Raw genomic sequence first — 23,947 nt, 5'->3', positions numbered from 1 at the left:
TACATTACTACTAATCAATAGCAATTTCAATAATTTTTTGAAATTTATCATAAAATATTGTAATTTATTGTTAGTTAATTAGATATAAAAAAATTATTAGAATTGTAGGGATGACAATTTTCCCTATAAAATTGGGGCCCTACCCTACCTCATCCCAAATAGGGCAAGTTTTCTCAATCGTAAACGGGGAGAGGGTAGAGACGGGGTGGGGATAGGGAAAATATTTTTGCCCTAAATTAGGAATGGAATTTGCATATAATTCTTTAAACTCAATGGTAAATTAGTAAAATGTTTGTAAATTTAATATTGATTTTTAAAATATCTCTAAGTTTTCCTCGTAATCTTATAATCCTAAGATCCCATAATTTCATTTATAAAATACCCCCATCTCTTATGGGGAATGGGTGCCTCGCCCTGAACCCGCGCCCCACCACTAGAGTCGAGGCAGTGATGTAATAGAGTATCTTGACTTACAGGGGTGAGGGACAAGGAAGGGTGCCCAATCCTGTACATCGCATGGGCCCCTGCTAGTATAATATATAGTATTTGGGCCTATTCACTTTTGGGAAGTTACTTATAAGGGTAAATGCATTTATCCATGTTCTTTTATTTCCCAACTAAATAAGACAATAACCATTTTAGCCATAAAAAGTCATTATTAAAAGAGTCAATTTTGTTCCATCCAAGTGTCGGTTACTTTTTCTCTATGTGGAAAATTACTTATGCACCTAGAAGATGGGTATCGCTTACTTGGGAAAAATAAATCTTCCATGAACCCCACATAAATCTAAAAAAAAATATGATTATCTTAGTCAATAGAAACCGAATTCCCATTGACCAACTTTCCCCCTCTCAAAATCCAAAAAAAAAAGCCCTTGAATTTAAATCTTATATAACCCACACAAAAACCAACACAAATATTGATGGAAAGCAGATATGTAATTAATCCAAATAACTTCCTTTCTTTCAGCCATGCATGTGGAGAGAAGATATCTTCTATTCCATGGCAGCCTCGGCCCTGTTTGGCAATGTTCCCACTTGTTTCTATTCTTGAGGAAAGAACATGAATTTTGTTTCTTGCTCTTCAAGAATAATAGAGGTGTTTGGCAATTTGTTCCGTGGGAGCAAATTTTTGTTCTATAGAAACAGAAACAATGTTTGGATAGAACAAGTATTTCTTAACATCAATTTTACAAATCTATCAACATATTTTGCATTTGTTGCAAGTCATTAAGCCTAAAATTAACAAAAAAATAGGTGTCATTGTGAGTCTCAAGTCACATGAATCATAAGGGTTCATTTTCCAATTATATTTGACTTGATCTATTAAATAATGAATCGTTACAGATATTCAGTAGGAACACTGAACTACAAGATCCATTCTAAAGGGAACCTAAGTTAGGAGTTGGGAAAAGGAGTAGATGGAAGCTTAAATCATTAGGGATTTCAGGGTAGACAAAGTTTCATATTGTTAGGAAGTATTTAGACAAAGTTTCATATGGTTAGACGTCAAAGAGTTGTTGTAACGTTCACCTTGAAATAATACTAGTAGAGAGGAAAATCAAATGAGAGGCAAAACAGGGTATCCAGTAACAAAGAAAAATTGATGATAAGGAAGACAAGTAAAGCAGTGTTTACCGTTGACAATAAGCAAAAATAGTACAAAACAAGAGTGTTCACCTTCATAGTTCACCGTCGACAATGAGCAAAACCGAGTGCTCACTAAAGTCAAAATCCAATGCTCACTGCTCCTTGGTTGTGCGACAGTAGAGAGAAGTCAAAGGAAGAGGAAATCCATCAAGGTGGAGTTTATTAGGTTGGGAAAAATGTCTAAAATGCCCTTGCTCTCATGTGGGAAACAAGGCATACATGTTTGTAAATTTGAAGGACGATGTGAGAACTGCATATTCTCTAGGAATGTGTTCTTTGGGTGAACATGTTCTTTGGGTGTTGTTCTCACGTGAGAATGACTCATTTCTCTTATTTTTATTTTTCCAAACACGTTTCTGTTCTGTGAGAATGCTGGGAACAAGAGAAACACTCTCACAAAATATTGCCAAACGGGGCCTTCATATACCACTGTAATTTTCCTTTGGGAAATTGTCTAAAACTCATTATAACTTTTCAAAATGTCTAAAACTCACCATGTCACTAACTTGACATTAAACAGACTAACAGGTGTTAATATATTACCATTTTAAACTTCATAGAAAAATATAAAATATATACAAAATAAATCAACGGTTGTTAATATATTACCATTTTAATATTTAGACATGAAAAAAGAAAAAAGTTCAAAAAAATATTTTCAAATATAAAATACATAAAAACATAGAAATTACAAAAAACATAAAAAATATAGAGATTGCAAACAAAATAAAAATTATTTTCAAACTATAGAAACTATAGTAATTGAAAAACAAAATCAGAAAATAAAAATTGTAGAAAAAGACAAAAAATATATAGAAAAACATGGAAATTGCAAATAAATAAAAAAATACAGGAAAATTTATAGATTGTAGAAAATAGAAAAATGTAAAAAAAATAAATTATAAAAAACATTGAAAATTATAATAAAACACTAAAAATGCAAAAGGAAAAAACAAGAAAATTGAAAATTGAAAAGACCATTTTTCCTCTAACTCACTGTTCAAGGGTAATTTGATCATGAAAATTGTTATTTATGCTGATATTGACACATTTGTTAAGAAGCATTAATGGTGCATTAACGGAATATGAATTTTGAAAAATAAAAAACTTTCTGACATGGTGAATTTTAGACATTTTGAAAAGTTGTCAGATAAATACTAAAAACTCATGATGAGTTTTAGACAATTTCTTTCTTTTGATTAATTTAGCAACTTGTAATTAATTTAAGATTATTTTAAGCACATAATATATTAAAGATGACTTTGTTAATTTGCTAAGCACTCCTACACGAATAAAGATTATGTGGGGAGAACATGGAGCTTTTTAAAGCTTGGGTTGAGCACTGATGTGCAAGACTTGTGGGCTCTTTTTCTGTATCATAACTTAGCTACCCAACTTGTTTAGAAATCCCATCCTTGTGAAATACAAGACCAATAATGCATGCAGCAATTTTCTGAATAGTCGTCACTATGGAGACATTACAGTAATAATTTGGACAAATTTCAAAAATTTCAGCCACATAGTGAAGAAAAAAGAGTCACTTTTGTAGGAGATGATAGGAAGAAATGTTAGGTAATTAGTTGGACAATTGACACAAAGCCGCCATTGACTAGGGCGCCCTAAAGATATAGTTAATTGTTATAATGTTATTATTAGGAACAGCTTTTCACTTTGAGAAATGTTTTCAATCTATCTACACACTTCAATATCCATCGACCCCTTTCTATCTTGGTGGCTGGAGATTTGAGCTACAGCCATGGGGTGTTTGGTGCAGTGGGGTTGCATTTTGGATTGACGCCACTATACCAAACACCTCCTACATAACCAGGCTTGAATCCTGACATTGGGATCTGTGTTTATTAACCAAATCATTGTTATTGAGGCTCAGTTTAGAAAGAATACAAACCAATACAAATAGTCAAATATATACAATGTAAATACATATAGCATAATACAAAATACAAGAATTTTCACTCTAAATATTTGTATCATATTCCTTTTAAACTGAGCCTGAACAAAAATTTATATAACTTATGAAATTTGGTGTTTAGTTCCCATTGGAATCCTACTCATGGCCCTGCAAGTGAACAAAATGTCATTAATTTGGTTTTGATTATTTGATTGCAATCCTTCAAATCCTACCTACTCGATTGAAATCAATCAAAACTATGACATTGTTAGAGAAGATACTAGAGGGTAAGTCCAAGTGTAAGATATTGAGGGCAGAGGGCCAAAGCTATTTTCATGCTTGACTAGAATGCGTTCCCCAATCCTCACTCCCCATCCCATCTTTTCGCCGACAGTTTATAGCTTTTAAGAAATTGACTCCCCAAAGTTCTGCGAGAGAAGAGTTTCAATCTCAGCTTTTGTCTTCACTTTTCCAAGTAAAAGGCTTCAGGGATGGGTCCCTGCAGTTTTGTCATATTTGAGGCTTCGAGCCATTCTGTGGGTCAGGTTGATATTTAAGGGTCACTTTCAACCTTCACGCAGTATCCTTGGACACATCCTGAAGTTTTCAATTTATCTGAAAAGTCTCCTCTGGCTCCAAACGTCCAACTTGGTGTCCTTCGAGTGGTGAAGAAAAATATAGATAAAATCCCCCAACACAAAAAGAAATTTCTGAAGCAATTTTGAATTATTCGAAAGTCTTAAAGATATCAGATTAAGTCTTAAAATGACTGCTCATACCGACATCACCCTATCATCAGCAATGCCATAAGCATTATTATTATACTGACTGACGCTGCAGAGCAAGTAAATGTGCATATGAGCAATCGATCAGTATTCTTTAACGTTTCTTTCTTCCCCATCGTTTTATTTAAATCAATTGCTAATGATGTGATACTTATGGGTTGGCATTAAAACCTAGACAAAATAAGATAGTTTCTGGATTCTCCTTGAAACTTGAAATCATATATGAGATTAATGGTTTAAAAAATGAACTCATCTTAACCTTAATTCTTTTATAATGTATTCATAATTATGATGGATTTATACATAGAAAAACTAACAGTGGCTTTTGGAAACCAGCCGGCCGGAATGAAATAATCTTATTGCGATTTACCATTGCATTTGGAATACGTTGACAGGTTTTCCTTTATTTTTTTTGGGTAGGAAAATAGATCCATTCAAACAAGAAGCGACAAGACTTGACACTGACACACCCTCACACCCACCCTTTTGTTAAGCTAGATCGATCTGAGGTCATTTCAACATTTGAACAAAGTAATTCATTTTCCATTTTCTCAACAATCAAAGATGACAGGCTTAAAGATTCAAAAACCTTTGAAAGCTTAAGCAGGGTATAATGAGTTCATTTCAATACTCACATAGTGCCCTTTTATTGGCTACTGTATTATATTTGTTTCCCAAACAAAGTAAACCACACCATGCAAGAAACTGTCTTAAAAAAACCTGCCATTGAAGCATCCCCGACTGGATAATTATCCAAAAAAGACGATAGGGCTGCTTGAATCTTGATTGTCCGTGTCTCTGGTCGATGGGAGTCTTTTAGACCTGTTCATGGGCCGGGTAGCCCGATTGCCCAGCCGCATTCCGGTTGGGCTTGGTCATGTAATTAGGTCCGCGGGCCTGATCTTGGGCCTAACACAGTAAGCCCGACTGTGTTTTGAGTCAGGCTCGGGATTTGTCAAAAAAGCCCGGCCCGATTCACATTATATATTATATAAAATATATAAATAATATAATATTTATTAATATATATATATATTTATAATTTAATATATATATTTTTTATTCTTTTCTGTATAATTTCTCTTTCTCTCTCTCTCTCTCTCTATTCAGCCATTTCAACAGTAATAACAGTATGGGCTAAATTTTGGGCTCGGGCCCAGGCTCAGGCTTTGGACTTTTTATAAGGGCTAGGTTTGGGCCCAAGTTGTAGGCCCGATGGTCAGGCCGGGCTCGGGCTCGGGCTTTAGAAAAATCTGTTAATACAGAGTGAAAGCCTGACCCAGCCCATAAACAGGTCTACTTTTGAGTATGTATTTTTTTTAATCTTCGTTGACCATTCGTCAGTATGCTTTGCTTTAAGGAGAAAAGAATAGACAAACTGGAGATTGTCTAGCCATTCCAGCTGGTGGAAGTGGAGCGAACTAATAGAAAAATGTGTATCAAATTGTCGAGTTCCAAAATTCCAAGCCATGGATTATGGGAGCATTTTTTTCCTTGTAATTTGCAATTTGCGATGAGTTGTGTGCAGTTGCAAGTTGTATACACGACACAGAGGCGAATATATAATTCCATAGTTCTACTCTGGGATATATTCAACTTTGAACATGGGGATTTTTTTTTTTTGTATATTTACAGGTCTAGTTCTACTCTGGGATATATTCAACTTTGAACATGCAGGAAGATGACATGTTTTAGAATCTATTCCAAATTAGGACAAAATAGTATGTACTACTCCAATTCTAAGCATAATAAATATATATGGATCATACAATAAAAAGTGCATATACGACAGAAAAACAATATAGAAAAGCAGGAAGAACATATTTGTCAAACGGATGGTTATTATAAATATATTTGTCATTTTGTATTTTTACTTTATAAAATATATTTAAAAATTAAGCACCCCGTATTTTGGCCGTGTTTTCTTTTGACATTGCATGGAATTAGATTTTAAAAGATGGGGATTTTTTTTTTGTAATATTTAAAGTTGATTGTCCTAAAGTGGAATTATAACGTAAAAGTTGGCCTACACTGTACTTTCCCATTAAAATTCATTTGTCACCATCATCACAAATTTGAAAACCTGGCCTTAACATGAAATCGACTTCTTGTTCTTTCTATTGTTCTCATGGACAGGAAGAAAACTCCATATCTATTAAATCCGTACATGTTAAAGATTCATTCATTTGTTCTGATGAGTCATGATTAAGAAGAAAAAATTTCAAATATATCACATCCGTACATGCTAAGATTCATTCATTTAGACTTCTTTCAATTTGTTTGTAGTAGTTCTTTAGTCAGACTTTCAAGCCACTACTATTTTGAATATTGCTAGAATAATTGTAAGGATATTAACAGCCATGCATTTTGAATATTTGTTGCATGTTAAATCAAAATTTCAACCAATCTTGTGTTATATGATCTACTTTTCAGTGGTTCATGTTTGACAAGGTGCACATTAAAGACTTTTAACAACATTAAAGATTCACCTGTGACCTGTTGCTTTATCACTGGTTCAAGTTTCTTGCTTCATTGTGCAATTCATGCACCATAGATTTTGCCTAACAATTAGAAGTGTCAATTGGACTGATTTAGTCCAACCTGATCCAGTCCAATGTGAGTCCACTACAGATGGACTGGATCCAATCCAGTCCAAATCCCATACAAACCAAATTCAATTCAATCCATTAAAATGTAAATGGACTGGATTGGATCCAAACCAAACCGGATGAAATATCAAAAATTATATATAAAAACAGAACATATAAAAATTACAAAAATATATTAAAATGAAAAAAATCTGAAAATTACAAAAAATATACCCTTTTGGCATAAAAAAAGCACTTTCGCGAAAGTGCTTTCATAAAAGTACTTTGATAAAAGTACTTCCATAGAAGTGCTTTTATAAAAGTACTTTCGTATAAGTGCTTTTATAAAAGTGCTTTTGTAAAAGTATTTTTCTAAAAATGCTTTTGCAAAAGTGCTTTTATAAAAGTACTGTAAAAGTTCCTTAATAAAAGTGCTTTTATAAAAGTACTTCCATAAAAGTTCTTTTGTAAAAGTGATTTCATAAAAATGCTTGTGTAAAAGTGTTTTCGTAAAAGTACTTTTGTAAAAGTGCTTTTATAACTGGTTTTATAAAAGTGCTAAAAGTACTTTTGTAAAAGTGCTTTCGTAAAAATATTTTTGTAAGAGTGCTTTTGTAAAAGTGTTTTCGTAAAAATATTTTCATAAAAGTAATCTTATGCCAGATTCAGTTTTGATCCACTTCAAATTGGACAAGGGTTTGGCCTCATCAGATTATTGGGAATTTGGTTTAGGTCCAATTCAGACCAATAATAATATGGACCAATTTATTTTGGATTGGACCAATCCAATAATTATAATGTTCTGTTCAAATCCAATTTGATAAGGTTTGGATTGGATCCAATCCAATCCAAAACTGGTCAATTGACACCCCTACTAACAATAACCAAATAATATGCATCACAATTGGCATAATATTTAAAAAAATTCAATATTTGTTTAATCTTTGTAAACTACAAGCATGCAAGAAAGGTATTTTATATTAATTATGATGTGGTGGTAATATATTAAAACATATGTCAATTTCTTGAGAAGTCCAACACCCCCATAAAAAGGCCATCAGGAATATCCATCTAATTCAATATAGGCGTTCTAAACATGCTGACTTTCATTTTAAGACCTTGAGAAGACTTTTACCATTCAGCATACAGTTAATTACAGTATAAATTGTTTTGAGACCAAGATTCCAAATACTTGATGCAACTTTAACATCACTACAGGAATTGAATATTAGGTTTCAGTGAAGACAACACTTTCAAGATATTGTGGTAAAGGGTCACCTTGAGGATACTTAAGAAATAGCTATAATTATGTTGACTTGATTAAACTTTTTGAGTCCACTGCCCAGGAGGCAGCCAAACTATCTAAGAGATAGGACTTGAAATGAAATTCAAACTATGTTTCGATCAATAATAGTGGGGGATGGTTGGTTTCTTGTCTTCCCCTTCTGATAAGCATGATACTAATTGCAAGAAATATAGTTAGGACCGAGTGCCAACATGCCTTGATGAAAAATGCATGTAAAGAGAGGGAAAAGACATCTAGCATAGGACCCAATAACTGTACATATTCTGAAAGATACTGTCCCACATATTCTTGGGTTTTATAAATTTTTAGACTCTTCAGAATCTCATCATCTCTGTTTTACTCCAAATGTATAAATCAAACATAGGTTTCATAGTTTTATGTGTTCATGGGGAAGCCTAATTCTGGATGTCATAAAATGAAAGTTATTAACCACATAGAAGAAGCAAAGTTTTTGGTATTCCACATTTAAAGATCTCTTTATTTATTTTATAGCTTGATTCAGGTCGAGCTCATCAATTGGAATGTTTCAAAAGGATTTACTAGAAGAGGGGTGTTTGAGCAACCGGGATCTTCGACCAACAGTAATCCTACCTACACCTACCCACAGGACATTACAACTGTACAATGGGAACATCTCCCCATGAATGGTAACATGTAATTCGGAAGATGCTCCCAATGTACAGCTGTAGTGTCCTGTGGGTAGACATGGGTAGGAGATCTGAGCTCATGTTTGAATACCCTTGAAGTGATATTGTATGCTTCTATTCCCAGAACCCAATTGCTTTAGTTCATCAGCAGCTTGCTCTTTATTGCTAGGGTTTTTGCTATGATTCTTAAGATAAATTTGAGATAATCTGTAGGACAAGACCCACCCAACTGCAACCTTCAATTCTTCTTATATCAAATGCTAATCAACAAAATAATAACATAGAGCAAAGAGATGTTAACCCCTTTGTAACACAAAAATTCATCCAGTCTCTCTCAGAAATGTCCTTCCATCTAATTACCAAGATAAGGATACCAGCCAACTAATAAGCCACTAGCCTATTCAGTGAAACAAAACAAAGAATGAGCTACCATCCAGAATTATAATGTCACAATCAAGCTTAGCAGTTAAAATGTTTCGCTAGAATTTACTAAGAGGGGTAATTATTTCAATGCTTAGATGGATGAGTGCTAAAACTAAAAAGACTGGGCTAGAAATGAAGTCATATAAGGAACCTAGGAGTAGCCCCAGTAGGTGATAAAATGAGAGAAAATAGATTGAGATGGTTTGTCACATGCATAGAAGACCACCCTGAGCACCTGTTAGACAAATTGATTTGTTACAAGTTGAAGGGGCTAGAAGAGAGAGGCGGACTGAAAAGGACTTGGGTGGAAGTAATAAGAAATGACTTAAGCTCCTATAATTTAATGATGGATAAGGCACTGAACAGAATGGAATGGCAAAACAGGATTCATGTAGCCAACCTCATATAGGTGAGACAAGGCTTAGATGATGATGATGGTGATGACGACAACGACGATGATGACAATAAAGGTCTTGACCACTGTTGCTGATTAAAAAAACTTGTAACTGCAATAGTTTTAATATTTGCAAGTCATATACATCACTTAGTAAGGTGAAAACATGCAAACTACTAGAATGCCAAGTATTATTCTCTAAAAAGAAAAGAAGGAAATAAAGTTTTTGATTCTTTATGGGGTCACAGTTCAAACCTCCAGTTCGTTATGCCTCCACCAAAATTATCAATATTGGGGTCTGAGGTCACAAGCTCATTCTTGTCCAGTGGATGATTTGGGCATTTGGAGGATGCGAATATTGGTTGGAGCAAAATGATATTGTTATTTCTTACTTATCCAACCATTTATGTGTACTTGTGTACTACTAAAATAATTCATATATGTTCCGGTAGTAATGTTTTGATACCTGATCCTGATTATACTTCTATAACAGCATTAGATACATGCATACTAATCTCACAAGCATGCTATGGTACATATTTCTGTTCATATTCTCACAGGATGTATTTATTTGCAGAAAATATATATACCGAATTATATGCTACAACAAAAAATTGTCGACTTAATCCATTATATGGTACTCAAAATACAAATTAGAATATTGAAAATTTCAGTCAGCTAACCTGAAAAAAATCTTTTCCATGACTGCCATGGGAGAAATCCACCTGAGATGATAAAAGATCCGAAGGCAGATGATACATCAAGAAGATATTCCACATTTAAGTGACATGATAAATCGGTAAAATAAAGAAAAAGAAAAAGAACAAAGCATCTCTATAGTTATCTAAGAAGTAATGAAGTCCCTATTATAGACAAAATATTCAGAGTGCTAGGAGTACATAAAAAAGAAAAGGGTTTCTGAGACATACCACAACCAGGACAGCGGAAGTAGTATTTGCCCCTTAAAACAAGTCCTGAGCCTCCACAAAACTGACATCTTCTCTGTGCCACCTACAGTAATATGCGAAGAATATCAAGTCAACAGTGTAATCTTATGACTAATCAATCTTACACAAGAAGTGACAAATAAAACCTTGGTGAATAATTGTAATAGTATTCATTTGTTACATTTACCCAACTGCCAAATCCCCTAATCTTTGTCAAATCGCATCTACTGACCAATATGTAATTAAAAATATATGTTTAGTTTCCTTATGATTTGCTAAGATGATTACAAAACCCTACATATCATCCATTTACCACTCAAGCACTTCACTTTAAGATCCATTGCTTAAAGGAATGCCTTTATTTCATAAGCTGGTTCTGAAACTCCAGTTAAACTAAGGTTATTCTGTAGCAGCCATTAAATTTGATGGCACCAATGTTTAAGATTCTTTCTTTCTTATTTCTTACCCTTAACCCTAAAACTTTTAAAGACAGATTGATATAGTGGAAATTTTATGTTCAATCCAATATTCTGTTAATATATAGCACACCATTTTAAGATGGTATGCCCTCCATCTCGTTAATGAGGTTTTTACCTGCCTTGTTAAATAAAATGTATTGAATGCAAATTAGATTCTGCTTCATAATTGGCACTCTCTTCTTTAATGGTAGACATTTTTTCTTTTAAGGATTAACTTTGTGTTACAATATATAGCAGCATGATATGTACGTAAAAGGATATAAAGGAACGGACAAGATTTGTGTAACCGACCCCATATAGTTGGGATAGGGCTTATATGATGATGACGATGTGGTGTGTGTGTGGTTGGTAGTCCTCTAACAGAGAAAGACTCACAAGGGGTTACCAACAACAACTACACTGAACCTCCAATTTTACAACCCGACAAGGCCCAGCGATCTTAACCTCTACACAAGTAGAAGATGGTAAGGCTTTGAGGTTCTCTGTGGCTCTAAAATGAAACCAACAAGAGAAAGGATGAGGAAGAAGAAGATAGGAATGCCTTGAGCGCAAAGGACACCAGTTGTATTCAATGTTCAAAAAGTGTTTGTTACAAGGCTTGGCCTGGTTTATATAATGCCGAGAGAAGGAAAATTCTACAAATTTGACACCTAAAATATTCTACCAAAATGGCTAAACAAAAGGGTGGTTTGCATAAGCAGACAAGCATAAGATCGAAAGGGAAATTGGCAACTAACAGCGTCTAATATGCGATCTGCTGTTAGGAGGTTGTTCAATGAGATATCTGCTGGTGAGTCAGTTTTTTGCCCACCACATACTGGGAGATAATAGCAGAACTTTGGAAATTGGCAGGCAAGTACGGAGACTTGAACATTGGTGCTTGTCTGGATGCCACAAGGGTCTTGGCGAGAAAGGTCAGTGTGATGAGTGGGTTGTGTTTATCACAACCTAGGCACGAGTCATGTGATCACACGACAGTGCGATTTCACAACTTCATGGGATGAGTTCTGACTCATTTCTCCTCACTTATATTGCACTTGGCTCTCGTCCTTATCACATCACGGCTACTCCTCTGCTTATCTACTAAACATGGTCTCATCATGGCCAGATTACTTGTCATTGTAGCTACAGGAGCCTCAGGCTGCATCACGATGATATGCACATAAAGAGGATATGAAGGAACAAACTAGAGCCATAGATCAAAAGCTTTATCGTTTAAAAGAAATTACTCACTAAAGTGTTGTCACCATACAAATAGAACCTCCCAACTCTGATTTTTCCAGACCATCTGTAATTGAGTTTAGCTCTCTAGAGATCCACTTAATTTATTTCTTCATGCTTGCCAGGATTCTTGTTTAGTAGATGAGCCAACTACAAGTGGACATTTTTCTTGCCTTCTGATGAATCAATTTTTGGTGATGTATCGATTTTTTGTGCCAAGTACATCGTCATTTGGTCTGCTTCCAAGTGGTCGATGACTCAAAGGCCGAAGTGAATTTTTGTTGGATGAGGACCTGGATGCCGAGTTGACCAGGCCAAGCTGGGGGCAGATTAGGTGCCGAGTTAACTGGGCCGAGCTGGGCAGGTTAGGTGCCGAACTGACTAGGCCGAACTAGGCAAGTTAGGTGCCAAACTGACTGGGCCGAGCTAGGCAGGTTAGGTGACGAGCTGACTGGGCCGAGCTAGGTAGGTTAGGTGATGAGCTGACCAGAGTGTCGATTTGCCTATTAGTTGCCGAGCTTATCAGAGGGCCGAGCTGCCTATTAGTTGTCGAGCTGACCAGAGGGCCTAGCTGCCTATTAGTTGCCAAGCTGACCAGAGGGCTAAGCTGCCTGGTGGCGAGCTGGATTGATTGTTGAGCTTTGTAGTTCTTTAAAGATCTGCAAGGAATCAATGTCAGAGGACCCGGGGTGGCTAACCTGGTGAGGTCGCTCCGATGCTTAAGTCAGTACTCTCATAGTAGACTGCGAGCTAAAAATTACAAAGTATGAGAGCTAGAATATGCTTACTTGCCCCCCCCCCCATGTCATTGGGATTGGTGCCTTTATATAGGCATTGTTAGGCATGGGCGTCACGCACCGTATCTGAGATTTCGTCGAGGTCGTCTAAGTGGTTCGAGATTCCCAGAGGCAACTGCCATGCACGTTGATCACCCTCCGAAACGTTCGATACGTGGGCCAACTTCCAATGATTGTGGGAGTGTTAGGATATGCATGTCGAATTTGTTGGCTAGCACGTCTCACATGTCGCTAGATCGGCGCTTGGGCCAGGCCGCCAGTTTGCACCTGGGACAGGCCACCAGTTGCACCTAGGTCAGGCCGCCAGGTGGAACACCATCAACTTGGCTAAGGCAAGTTGTTGCCTAAGTGGTTCCGGGTGTCACCTATTTGTTCTAAGGTTCCATGTGTCACAATATCATTGGAGGGCCAAATCCGCCTTCATCATTTGCCCCCACTCCCGAGCTGAAAGTAACTCGGCGAAGGGAGTAGATTGCTCCTTTTGGCCTAAAATGACTAATTCGATGAGCCCGTAAGTGTCGATTCAATTCCTTAGGCTTTGGGAGCGACTCGCAGTCCACTCTCCTTACCCTTGATTTTGCCCATGCCAAAGAAGCGACTGGGTCTTATGTGGTGTCGAAGTCTTTGCCAGTTCGACACTTTAGCCCTTAGTCTCTGGGAGCAACTCGTAGTCCACTCTCCTTGATCTTTGATTTTGCCCATGCCGAAGAGGCAACTAGTATGTGGTGCCGAGGTCTTTTATCAGCTCAGCACCTTAGAGCTATGGCTACACTGCATCAGCCTAGTTAGTGACGTCGGTTACCCACTCCTACAAGAAGCTACTAGGAGCTCGACCTATGGGGGCAGCACTACTGACTTTAGGTCACCAGCTCGCACGGGAGCATTGGAAGGCTCGACCGGCAAGGGCGTCCATGCAGTCTGTTGGCCGCCTACTCCCGCGGAAGCCAAGAAGAGCTCATCTTTGTAGAGGGTACCTTGCGAAGAGGATTGGTGAGGCTTTATCCGAGTTGAAATAAAGTTGGTAGATCTGCTTAGTTTGTTGGCCATCAACTTCTTGCATAGTCTTTGAGTTCATAAAAAATGGAAACTAGAAATTAAGAGCTTTTAGTTTCTAAAAGGTGAGAACTTAGTTTTCTGGAAGAAGAGAACTTAGCCTTTCAAAGGATGAGAACTTAGCTTTTTGTAGCGTTTACCACAGACGGCGCCAATTGATGAATCAATTTTTGGTGATGTATCAATTTTTTTGTGCTAAGTACCTCGTCATTTGGTCTGTTTCCAAGTGGTTAATGACTCAGAGGCCGAAGTAAACTTTTGCTGGATGAGGACCTGGATGCCGAGCTGGGGCAAATTAGGTGCCGAGTTAACTGGGTCGAGCTGAGCAGGTTAGGTGTCGAACTGACTGGGCCGAGCTAGGCAGGTTAGGTGATGAGCTAACTGGGCCGAGCTAGGCAAGTTAGGTGACGAACTGACCAGAGGGCCGAGCTACCTATTAGTTGCCGAGCTGACTAGAGGGCCTAGCTGCCTATTAGTTGTCGAGCTGACCAGAGGGCTGAGCTACCTAGTGGCGAGCTGGATTGATCGTTGAACTTCGTAGTTCTTTAGAGACCTGCAAGGAATCAATGTCAGAGGACCCGGGGTGGCTAACTCGGCGAGGTTGCTCCGATGCTTAAGTCAGTACTCTCATAGTAGACTACGAGCTAAAAATCACAAAGTATGAGATCTAGAATATGCTTACTTGCCCCCCCATGTCACGGGGGTTGGTGCTTTTATATAAGCATTGTTTGGCGTGGGCTTCACACACCGTATCCGAGATTTCCGCGAGGCCATCTAAGTGGTTCGAGATTCCCGGAGGCAACTACATGCATGTTGACCACCCTCCGGAACATTCGATACGTGGGCCAACTTCCAAGGATCATGGGAGTGTTAGTGTAGCATGTCGAATTTGTTGGCGAGCACGTATCGTAGGTCGCCAGGTCGGTGCCTGGGCCAGGCCGCCAGTTCGCACCTGGGTCAGGCCGCCAGGTGGGACACCATCAACTTGGTTAAGGCAAGTTGTTGCCTAAGTGGTTCCGAGTGTCACCTAGTTGTTCCAAGGTGCCATGTGTCACAATATCATTAGAGGGCCAAATCCGCCCTCATCACCTTCATTATTGTAGATTGGTTTCAGTTATCACTCTGACAAATCATAGTAACATGTGAATGAATAGTTGAGAACGCAAAGAACTAAAACCAAATGGGAGAAAGTGGTATTGATAGCTATTCACAACAACAACATCTTGAAATACATCTAGTATTTGGGTGCTAGCAATTATTGATAAAATAAGTGTAGAGAAGATGGGCCGAATGGCCCATAGGCTGTTACTATATATTATCTTTACGTTATTCTTTGTAATGGGCCTTATTCTGGGCCCATACTCTTTTATGTTCATCTTTTGTAATTTCTTGTCCAATTAAGGACCTCTCTTGTAATTACTAAAAGATTAACTTAATAAAAGTGTATTAGAGAGTTAGAGGGAGGTTAAGTTCGAACTCCTCATCCTCTAACCCTTCTTGCTGCAGCTCTCTCTTCTTCTCTAATCCTCTCTTGCTAGTTTTCTTTGTTTCAAACACAGTCCCTACTTCTAGGACTGTTTTTCAACTTGGTATCAGAGCAGACCACTGCTTGGCGTGTCCCTCATGTGGTTCTAGTTCAGCCAACTACATGAGGAGGTTCTAGGGCTGAGAATTTACAGTCATCCGCCTGATTCTTGGAGGTCATTGGAGGGTTCCCAAGCTTCTACACACTTGGAGAAGGGTTCGGTGACCAGGAAGAATCAGAGAACAAGTTGCTTTGCCTGATTTAAAATCAGAGAAAAGGATTTTCGAAGTCATCCTAGAGGACAAGTGTTCGGCCTGGTTTATTGTTCAAACCAGAGACTCTCTTGCTGTAAGTCTTTGCTCAGTTGTTTCTGGGTTAATTTTTCACTATTCTGGACTGTTAAAAGGTCCGAAGTTTCCTTGGAAACAGTACAACTATTCGGCTATCCTCTAGTCTGATTTAATCCAGAGATTTCTGGGTTGTTTTTTATTTCTTTTCTGGACTGTCAAGTAGCCGAAATACCTCTGGAATCACTACTGCTGAGACTACTTCATTCGGCCACTGTTGCTGGACTGCTCCTACTCAGAAATTTCTGGGTTGCTTTGGAGGTCCTATTCGGCTGATTATTGGGTTGGGAAGTTGCTGAGACTGTTTTAAAACTAAGTGATACTAGTCTCATCTTCATTCCAACCCCTTCTTGAAGGCTGAAACAATAAACAGTGGGCTGTTAAGTATTGCACACTGAGTGTTCGACAAAAGGTCACTTAAGGACTGTGGTCTTTTGTCTTCCTCTTGGGGACATCGGTTGTTAGAATCTGAAATACCTTGTGTTTGGAAGTTGCTGGGTGTCTTTTTTGAAGGCTAAAACAGTAAAGAAAGAACTACCACCGAACTCTGCATGATGGATTTCTCAAACATTGAAAACAAGAATACTGCTGAATATAGGCAAATTTTGGGAACCCCAACCGATTCTATGCTGGCTGTAACTACAGTTAAGCTTGATGGGACCAATTACTTAGCTTGGTCACAATCAGTGAAAATCCATATTTGTAGCAAAGGAAAATGGGGTTTTATTTCTGGAAGCAAGAAAACTCCTTTAGAGGATGATCCATCTTATAAGAGATAGGTACAAGAAAACTACACTGTGATTGGGTGGCTTGTGAACTCAATGCATCCACAGATCAGTCAACATTATCTGTGGATGAATTCGGCTAAAGAGATCTGGGATAGTGTTGCAGAGACTTATTCCCAGAAGTTGAATGTTGCTAGAGCTTACAAACTGAGAAGTGATGTGAAGAATCTAAGACAGGGGGAGAAGTCACTTACAGCATACTTCTCAATCTTAAAATCTATATGGCAAGAGATTGATTTGATAGAGGTTGTGACTTGGGATACCCCTAAGGATGCTGAAACATACAAGAAATTGGTTGAACGGAATAGGGTGTTTGAGTTCTTGACAGGGCTGAATTCTGAATATGATATTACAAAGCAAAACATCTTGTCCAAGAAAGATGTTTCATTGTTACAAGCATACACTCTGGTCAATAGTGAAGAAAGTAGAAGGCAAGTGCAGGTTCAAGGAGTTGGTACTAATGATCATTTTGCAAATATGGGAATTAAACCCAAAGGGATTACAGAAGCTCACAGTGGCACAGGAAGGAAGGAAGTGGTGTGTGAATATTGTAAGAAGCCGAAACATTCAAAGGACAAGTACTAGAAATTGCATCCCAATCTTATACCTATCAGATTCCAAAAGAAGAATGATAGTAGAAAGACAGGAAGTGCACATGCAGCCACAGGCACAGATACAGAGGTTGAATCTACCAGTGCACAGTTGGCAGCCATGAAAGCTAAATATGAGAAGTTTGGAAAGATGATCAGTCAGCTTGAAGGTGCATCTTCATCATCCATCCCTTCTGGAAGTTCAGCCACCATTGCATTTGCTCACTCAGGTATAAGGGCTTCCGCTAACCATGCATCCACCTCAGGTAAACACAAAACCCCTTGGATCATAGACTCAGGTGCTTTTGATCACATGACCAACCTTTCCACTTTATTTGTTTCATATGATTTACTTCCTGGCTGTGACAAAATCACCTTAGCTGATGGTTCTCTTGCCCCTATTTCCGGCAAGGGAACTGTCAAGGCTACAGACTCCTTACTCTTATCTTCCACTCTTCATGTGCCTAAATTAAATACCAATTTGTTATCTGTAAGTAGCCTGACCAAATCATTGAATTGTTGTGTAACATTTTTCCCTTCTCACTGTGTGTTTCAGGACCTGAAGTCTCAGAAGGTGATTGGGAGTGGCCATGAAGCGAATGTAATATACTTGCTCGACACCCCTGGCCAATGCTTTGATCATCCCAAGAATGTTGCTTTTGGTTCTACTTTTTCAGAGTCTGTTAGTCAAATTATGTTGAGTCATTGTCGGTTGGGTCATTTACCTTTTTCTGCTTTAAGCCATTTGTTTCCAAAACTATTTAAGGGAGTCAGTGTGTCCAGTCTCAATTGTGAGTCCTGTCAGTTGTCAAAGCATTGTAGAAAAATTACCCTGTGAGCAATAAAAGATCCTCTTTTCTTTTTCATATTGTGCACTCTGATGTGTGGGGGCCATACCATTTATCCTCTATGGGGGGTTACAAATATTTTATCTTGTTTATTGATAACTTCTCTAGATTCACCTGGATATACTTAATGAAATCCCGGGATGAAGTCCCAAGACTTGTGAGGCAATTTCATGAGCTTGTTCTAACTCAATTTGGTACCAGAATTAAGGTTTTCAAATCTGACAATGCAAAAGAATATTTTGAGAAGAGTTTATCCTTGTATCTTTCAGACATGGGGGTTATTCATCAAAGCTCCTATGTTAGAACCCCTAAACAAAATGGAGTTGCTGAGAGGAAAAATAGACATATTGTTGAAGTTGCAAGGAGCATTTTGTTTGCCTCACATGTTCCCACAAGATTTTGGGGTGATGCTGTACTTACTGCTACCTATCTCATAAACCGTATGCCATCCAGGGTACTAGGGTTTAAATCCCCCTTCAGTCTTCTTCATCCAGACAAGGATCTCTTCCCAATTCCTCTTCATGTGTTTGGCTGTACCTGCTATGTTCACATTCCAAGTGTGCAAAGACACAAGTTTGAACCGAAAGCCCACAAATGTATATTCCTTGGTTACTCCCCCACACAAAAGGGTTTTGTTGTTTTGATCCAGACTGGCACCCGACATGTCTCTGTGGATGTTACCTTTAATGAAGTTTCTCATTTTTATGGTTCCTCTCATGATGGACATTGTCCACAGGGGGAGAGTCTGTCACAAGTTTTTGCTCTTCCTCTTCCTGTCCTAGTTGAGTCTCTTAACAAACCTGTATCATCACCAAATGAGTCAAAGGAGGATCAATCACTTCATACCTCTTGTCCCAGGGACCCTATTTCTTTAATCCCCTCGCCCTATCCATAATCCCAAAATGTATCAAAGGCAGAGGTCCAGGAATGAGCAAGTGGTTTCCTTTACAACAAATGAAGCTCATACATTCCCAATCACAGATGAGATAACAGGTACTGCTTCAACTCCTTTGGAATCATCTTTTCCAGACCTTGATGTCCCCATTGTTGTTAAGAAAGGGAAGTGGAAATGTACTGCACACTGCATTTCCAAACACCTTTCTTATGACCTGCTTTCTCCTTCATACTTTACCTATCTCTCTTCTGTTGCTTCTAACCCCATTCCTAGGTCTGTCTCAGAAGCTCTTGGGATTCCAGAATGGAGAGATGCCATGGAAACCGAAATGGATGCTCTACATGCAAATGGTACTTGGGAGGTGGTGGATTTGCCTAAAGGGAAGGATCCGGTTGGGTGCAAGTGGGTTTTCACCATTAAATACAGGGCTGATGGAACTATTGAGAGGTACAAGGCTAGGCATGTTGCAAAAGGCTATACACAGACATATGGGATTGACTACCTGGAGACTTTTGCCCCTGTTGCCAAGATGACATCTGTGAGGGTTCTTTTATCTCTGGCAGCTCACTTTGATTGGCCTCTCTATCATTTGGATGTAAAGAATACATTTCTGAATGGTGACTTACATGAGGAAGTCTACATGTGTCTTCCCCCAGGGATGTATGGAAAAGATATGCAAGGAAAGGTATGCAGATTGAAGAAATCTCTTTATGGTCTTAAACAATCTCCTAGAGCCTGGTTTGAGAGATTTAGAGCTGCGCTTGTTAAATTCGGCTATGTCTAGACATAGTCGGATCATACTCTGTTTGTGAAGAAAAGTAGATCTTTGGCAGTGTATCTCATTGTGTATGTTGATGACATTATAGTGACTGGTGATGATGCCTCAGGCATTCTGGCTCTTAAGTCTTTCCTCCGTACAGAATTTGAGATTAAGGATCTGGGGGAGTTGAGATACTTCCTTGGTATAGAAGTTGCCAGATCCAAGGATGGTATCCTTATTTCCCAAAGGAAATATTTTCTTGATTTATTGTCTGAAACTGGAAAACTAGGTGCAAGACCAGCTGCAACTCCCATTGATATGAGTCACAAACTTTCGGCTACAGATGGAACTATGTTGGAAGACAAAGGGGTTTTTCAAAGACTTCTTGGGAAGCTTCTGTACCTGTGCATGACTAGACCAGATATTGCGTATGCTATCAGTTACATTAGCCAATTCATGCATGCTCCTAGAGATACTCATATGGCAGCAGCATAATGGATTTTGTCCTATCTGAAAGGCTCTCTAGGGAAAGGAATCCTATTTACCAAGCATGACCACTTGAAACTTGAAGTCTATACTGATGCTGATTGGGCTGGAAATATGGATGACAGAAGATCTACTTCAGGATATTGCAGTCTGGTGGCTGGTAATGTTGTCTCTTGGAGGAGTAAGAAACAATATGTTGTGGCCAGATCTTCTGCAGAAGCAGAGTATAGGGCCATGACACATGGGGTCTCGGAATTGTTGTGGCTAAGGTCCTTAATGGAAGAACTTGGGATTGATCATGACAGACCCATGATGTTGTACTGTGATAATCGGGCTGCCATCAACATTGCTCACAACCCGATACAACATGATCGAACCAAACATATTAAAGTTGATAGACATTTTATTCGAGAAAGAGTCTCCTTCGGAGAAGTGTGCCTTCCATTCGTTACCTTTGAAAGACAATTGGCAGACTTTCTCACCAAAGGCATCTCCAAGGCAAGACTTCATCATGACACTGGCAAGCTGGGCATGATTAACATCTATGCTTAGCTTGAGGGGGAGTGTAGAGAAGATGGGCCGAATGGCCCATAGGCTGTTACTATATATTATCTTTATGTTATTCTCTGTAATGGGCCTTATTCTGGGCCCATACTCTTTTATGTTCCTCTTTTGTAACTTCTTGTCCAATTAAGGACCTCTCTTGTAATTACTAAAAGATTAACTTAATAAAAGTGTATTAGAGAGTTAGAGGGAGATTAAGTTCGAACTCCTCATCCTCTAACCCTTCTTGCCGCAGCTCTCTCTTCTTCTCTAATCCTCTCTTGCTAGTTTTCTTTGTTTCAAACACAGTCCCTACTTCTAGGACTGTTTTTCAACTATAAGAATGAAATTTAGGAGAGAATTTTGGATTTCTTTGTTATGCTGGATTAATTTATCAAACTATCATGCTTTTTTTATGCTAATGTTTTTTGAATTTGGGAGACTGCAAAGTACTGAATTTTTTGTCAGTTCCTATGTAGTGTTTTAAAAGGCATGGGAGGCGTACACTTGGGAGCAGCCCCCAAAACGCCCTGATGTTACAGTCTGACACAGGCTTAGCCTTACCTACGCTTGGCAAGCTTACGTTAAGGGATATCACCGTCATTTTCGCCTGTAAGTTTTTTGGGAGAATTGATGTTATCTTCAAGTAGACCATCAAAAGCTTAACGTACACTTTGAGGAGGGGTGGTCGACCTCCTTGGGTGCCTAACTTTGGCACTCCTAGACCAACTTCCCTTGCGGGGCAGCCCTGGTTAATGGCTAGCATGGCTACTAGGGTTCCTCATGGGCGCACACATGCTCATGGGGACAGTGCATGGACCGGCACTGTGCTACTGACACTCAAGGGAGGCTTGGCATGCGGGCCTGGCTGAGTGAGCTACCCCGTTGCCTCTAGCGCATAGGTGTGTTCCGGCCCAAGCAGTTGCCTCTCATCATGGCACACAGGTGCCCACATCATCGACATACAAGAGACCCTTCACATCGGTGCCAAGTCACCTCTTCGGTGCGCAGTTGCCTCACATCATGGTCGTCCCCCTTTAGCACGTAAGTGGCACCTCCCATGGACCTACCAGAGCCAGCCGAGTGCCCCGGCCATGCGACTTGAGGTCATGATCCAGTGCTATTGGCCTTGTTGGAGCCATCTCATCGGGCAACTCCTAGCCTTGCAGCACACAAAGGCTTGTCCTGGCCTACCTTGGCCTGGACGCCGCACGAGTTTCTTCCACTGTAGAACTACCCTCGTGACACTGAGGCATATGCCAAATGCACCTCATAAAATGACTCTTTGTGGATCCAATAGATGCATTCTAGGTTCAGACTTCAGAATAAAAAATTAATTATGGACTTCAAAGATCTCAAAAGACTGTTCTTCAATTCAGCAAAACATATTTAGGGCTAAACGATACAGTCATTGATATAGAGAAATGGGGAAACAGGATTCATGTGCCTGACCACAGACAGTTAGGAATTTGGGATAAGACTTGGTTAAGATGAGTATCTAGAAGTAGAAGATACTTCAAACATTCAGCAGTCATCTGATGGTGGATGGATGATGTACTTTTTCTCTGGTATGACCTTGGAAATCAGATGGCATACTGAATTGAGTTAAACGTGGTGACAAAAAAAAAGTTCTAACTTGTGGCAGTTGTCAGAATGCTTATCTTCTAACTCTAATTGCATTAGACAATAAATTTCATTCAATAATGGGTCTTCCAGAGAGTTCATTTGGATGGTAAAAAAACCAATGGAGTTCTATTTGTAGAATCAATTCATGAAACAATAGGAGTGAATTCTCCTTGTTCAATTGATCAAGTTTTTTGGGTTTTAAAACAGGATTACAAGAAATTCTAGCATTGCTTGGATTGTTTGAGTTATTTTGACTAGGGGCTATTTCATGGAAGTGAGGTCAAGCCCTTCAAGGAGAAGATATTCAGAGGGGCACGATTAGCTTGGTTACATGCCAGCCCCAAGGTTAAATATTTGGCACAAAACTCTTCTCAACTGGTCCCATCAATCTATACAAGAGCCGTTTCAGTAGAAGTGTAGGACTTCCAAGGTCAAAGGTGAGGATCCTTTAATTTGGATTTATGGGCATTGCTCTTAATTGATTGCCTTTGTGTGCCTATTATCAACGCCTGGTGATGGCATTGTTTCATCTGGAAGACACTCATTTGATGGCACCAATGGATAGAAACAAATATTGGAGAGACCGACGAGAAATGTTGTGAGAATATAGGACAAAATTTTCAAGGTTTTCCTATCAATACTTAAATTCAGCCTTACCCATTCTTTAATAGCTATTATGCAAGAATGCTCCTAGACGAGATAAAGTATTATCATATTATGTCAATTTATTTTTGCCTACATAAATATTATTGAACTTACAATTCGTTTGCTGAACTCGATTCCTGCCACCACGAAAGGAGTGACTCCAGCTGAATAATTCCAAACGGATTTAGAAACAGGAAGTCGATAATAATAAAATCAAAGAAAGAAAACAATTTGAGAGAGAGTCAGAACCTATAGTGCCCACGACAATTTGCCAAGTGACAACCGCCTGAGCGGGATCTGCGGCTGTTGAAACGTCATTGATCGCCCGGATTCTTGCCGGAAACTTGCGAGTTCCGATGGAAAACCTTTTTCTGTTTCTCTGACAATGATGAGTGTCAGAGGTTACCGTTACACCCTTCGTGGAAATGCCCTTCGACATCCTGACGACGAGAACCGATGAAGAAGACATTAGAGTCTCCATGTTCCAGTGTCTGAGAAGAGCTATTCTAGCTTAGTCTTCGTCGCACGAAAACATCTCTAATCTGTGCTTCATCTGTCGCTTTTGGCGCGTAAGCAGAGCCACATAGTCAGGGTCGTTCAAATTAGACCACGTCGGCTTAATTATACAAGACATGGTATCACTGGGCTTGGGCTTTGAAGCTGGGCCTTAGAAATATGAGTCACATGCTATACCACTG

At 38.8% G+C, this 23,947-nt stretch overlaps 1 protein-coding gene and 1 long non-coding RNA gene across 2 annotated transcripts; both read right to left on the bottom strand.

The window, feature by feature from the left end:
* Positions 1-9,117: 9,117 nt before the first annotated feature.
* LOC148875114 (uncharacterized) lies at positions 9,118-9,820 on the bottom strand. Its single transcript, XR_016105323.1, has 2 exons — positions 9,709-9,820; positions 9,118-9,543 (listed from the first exon to the last, which is right to left on the bottom strand). It is a non-coding gene; the product is annotated as an uncharacterized LOC148875114 (long non-coding RNA).
* Positions 9,821-10,241: 421 nt separating this feature from the next.
* LOC148875113 (uncharacterized) lies at positions 10,242-23,847 on the bottom strand. Its single transcript, XM_088965606.1, has 4 exons — positions 23,499-23,847; positions 23,364-23,413; positions 10,632-10,713; positions 10,242-10,427 (listed from the first exon to the last, which is right to left on the bottom strand). The coding sequence occupies exons 1-4, from the start codon at positions 23,728-23,730 to the stop codon at positions 10,381-10,383; spliced, it is 411 nt and encodes a 136-aa protein (XP_088821732.1). The 5' UTR covers positions 23,731-23,847; the 3' UTR covers positions 10,242-10,380.
* Positions 23,848-23,947: the final 100 nt, after the last annotated feature.

The sequence above is a fragment of the Nelumbo lutea genome, chromosome 1 (genome assembly GCF_056320005.1).
Source record: "Nelumbo lutea isolate HS-2025 chromosome 1, American lotus-T2T, whole genome shotgun sequence".
Lineage (NCBI taxonomy): Eukaryota > Viridiplantae > Streptophyta > Magnoliopsida > Proteales > Nelumbonaceae > Nelumbo > Nelumbo lutea.
This window is presented reverse-complemented; position numbering and strand designations above follow the sequence as displayed.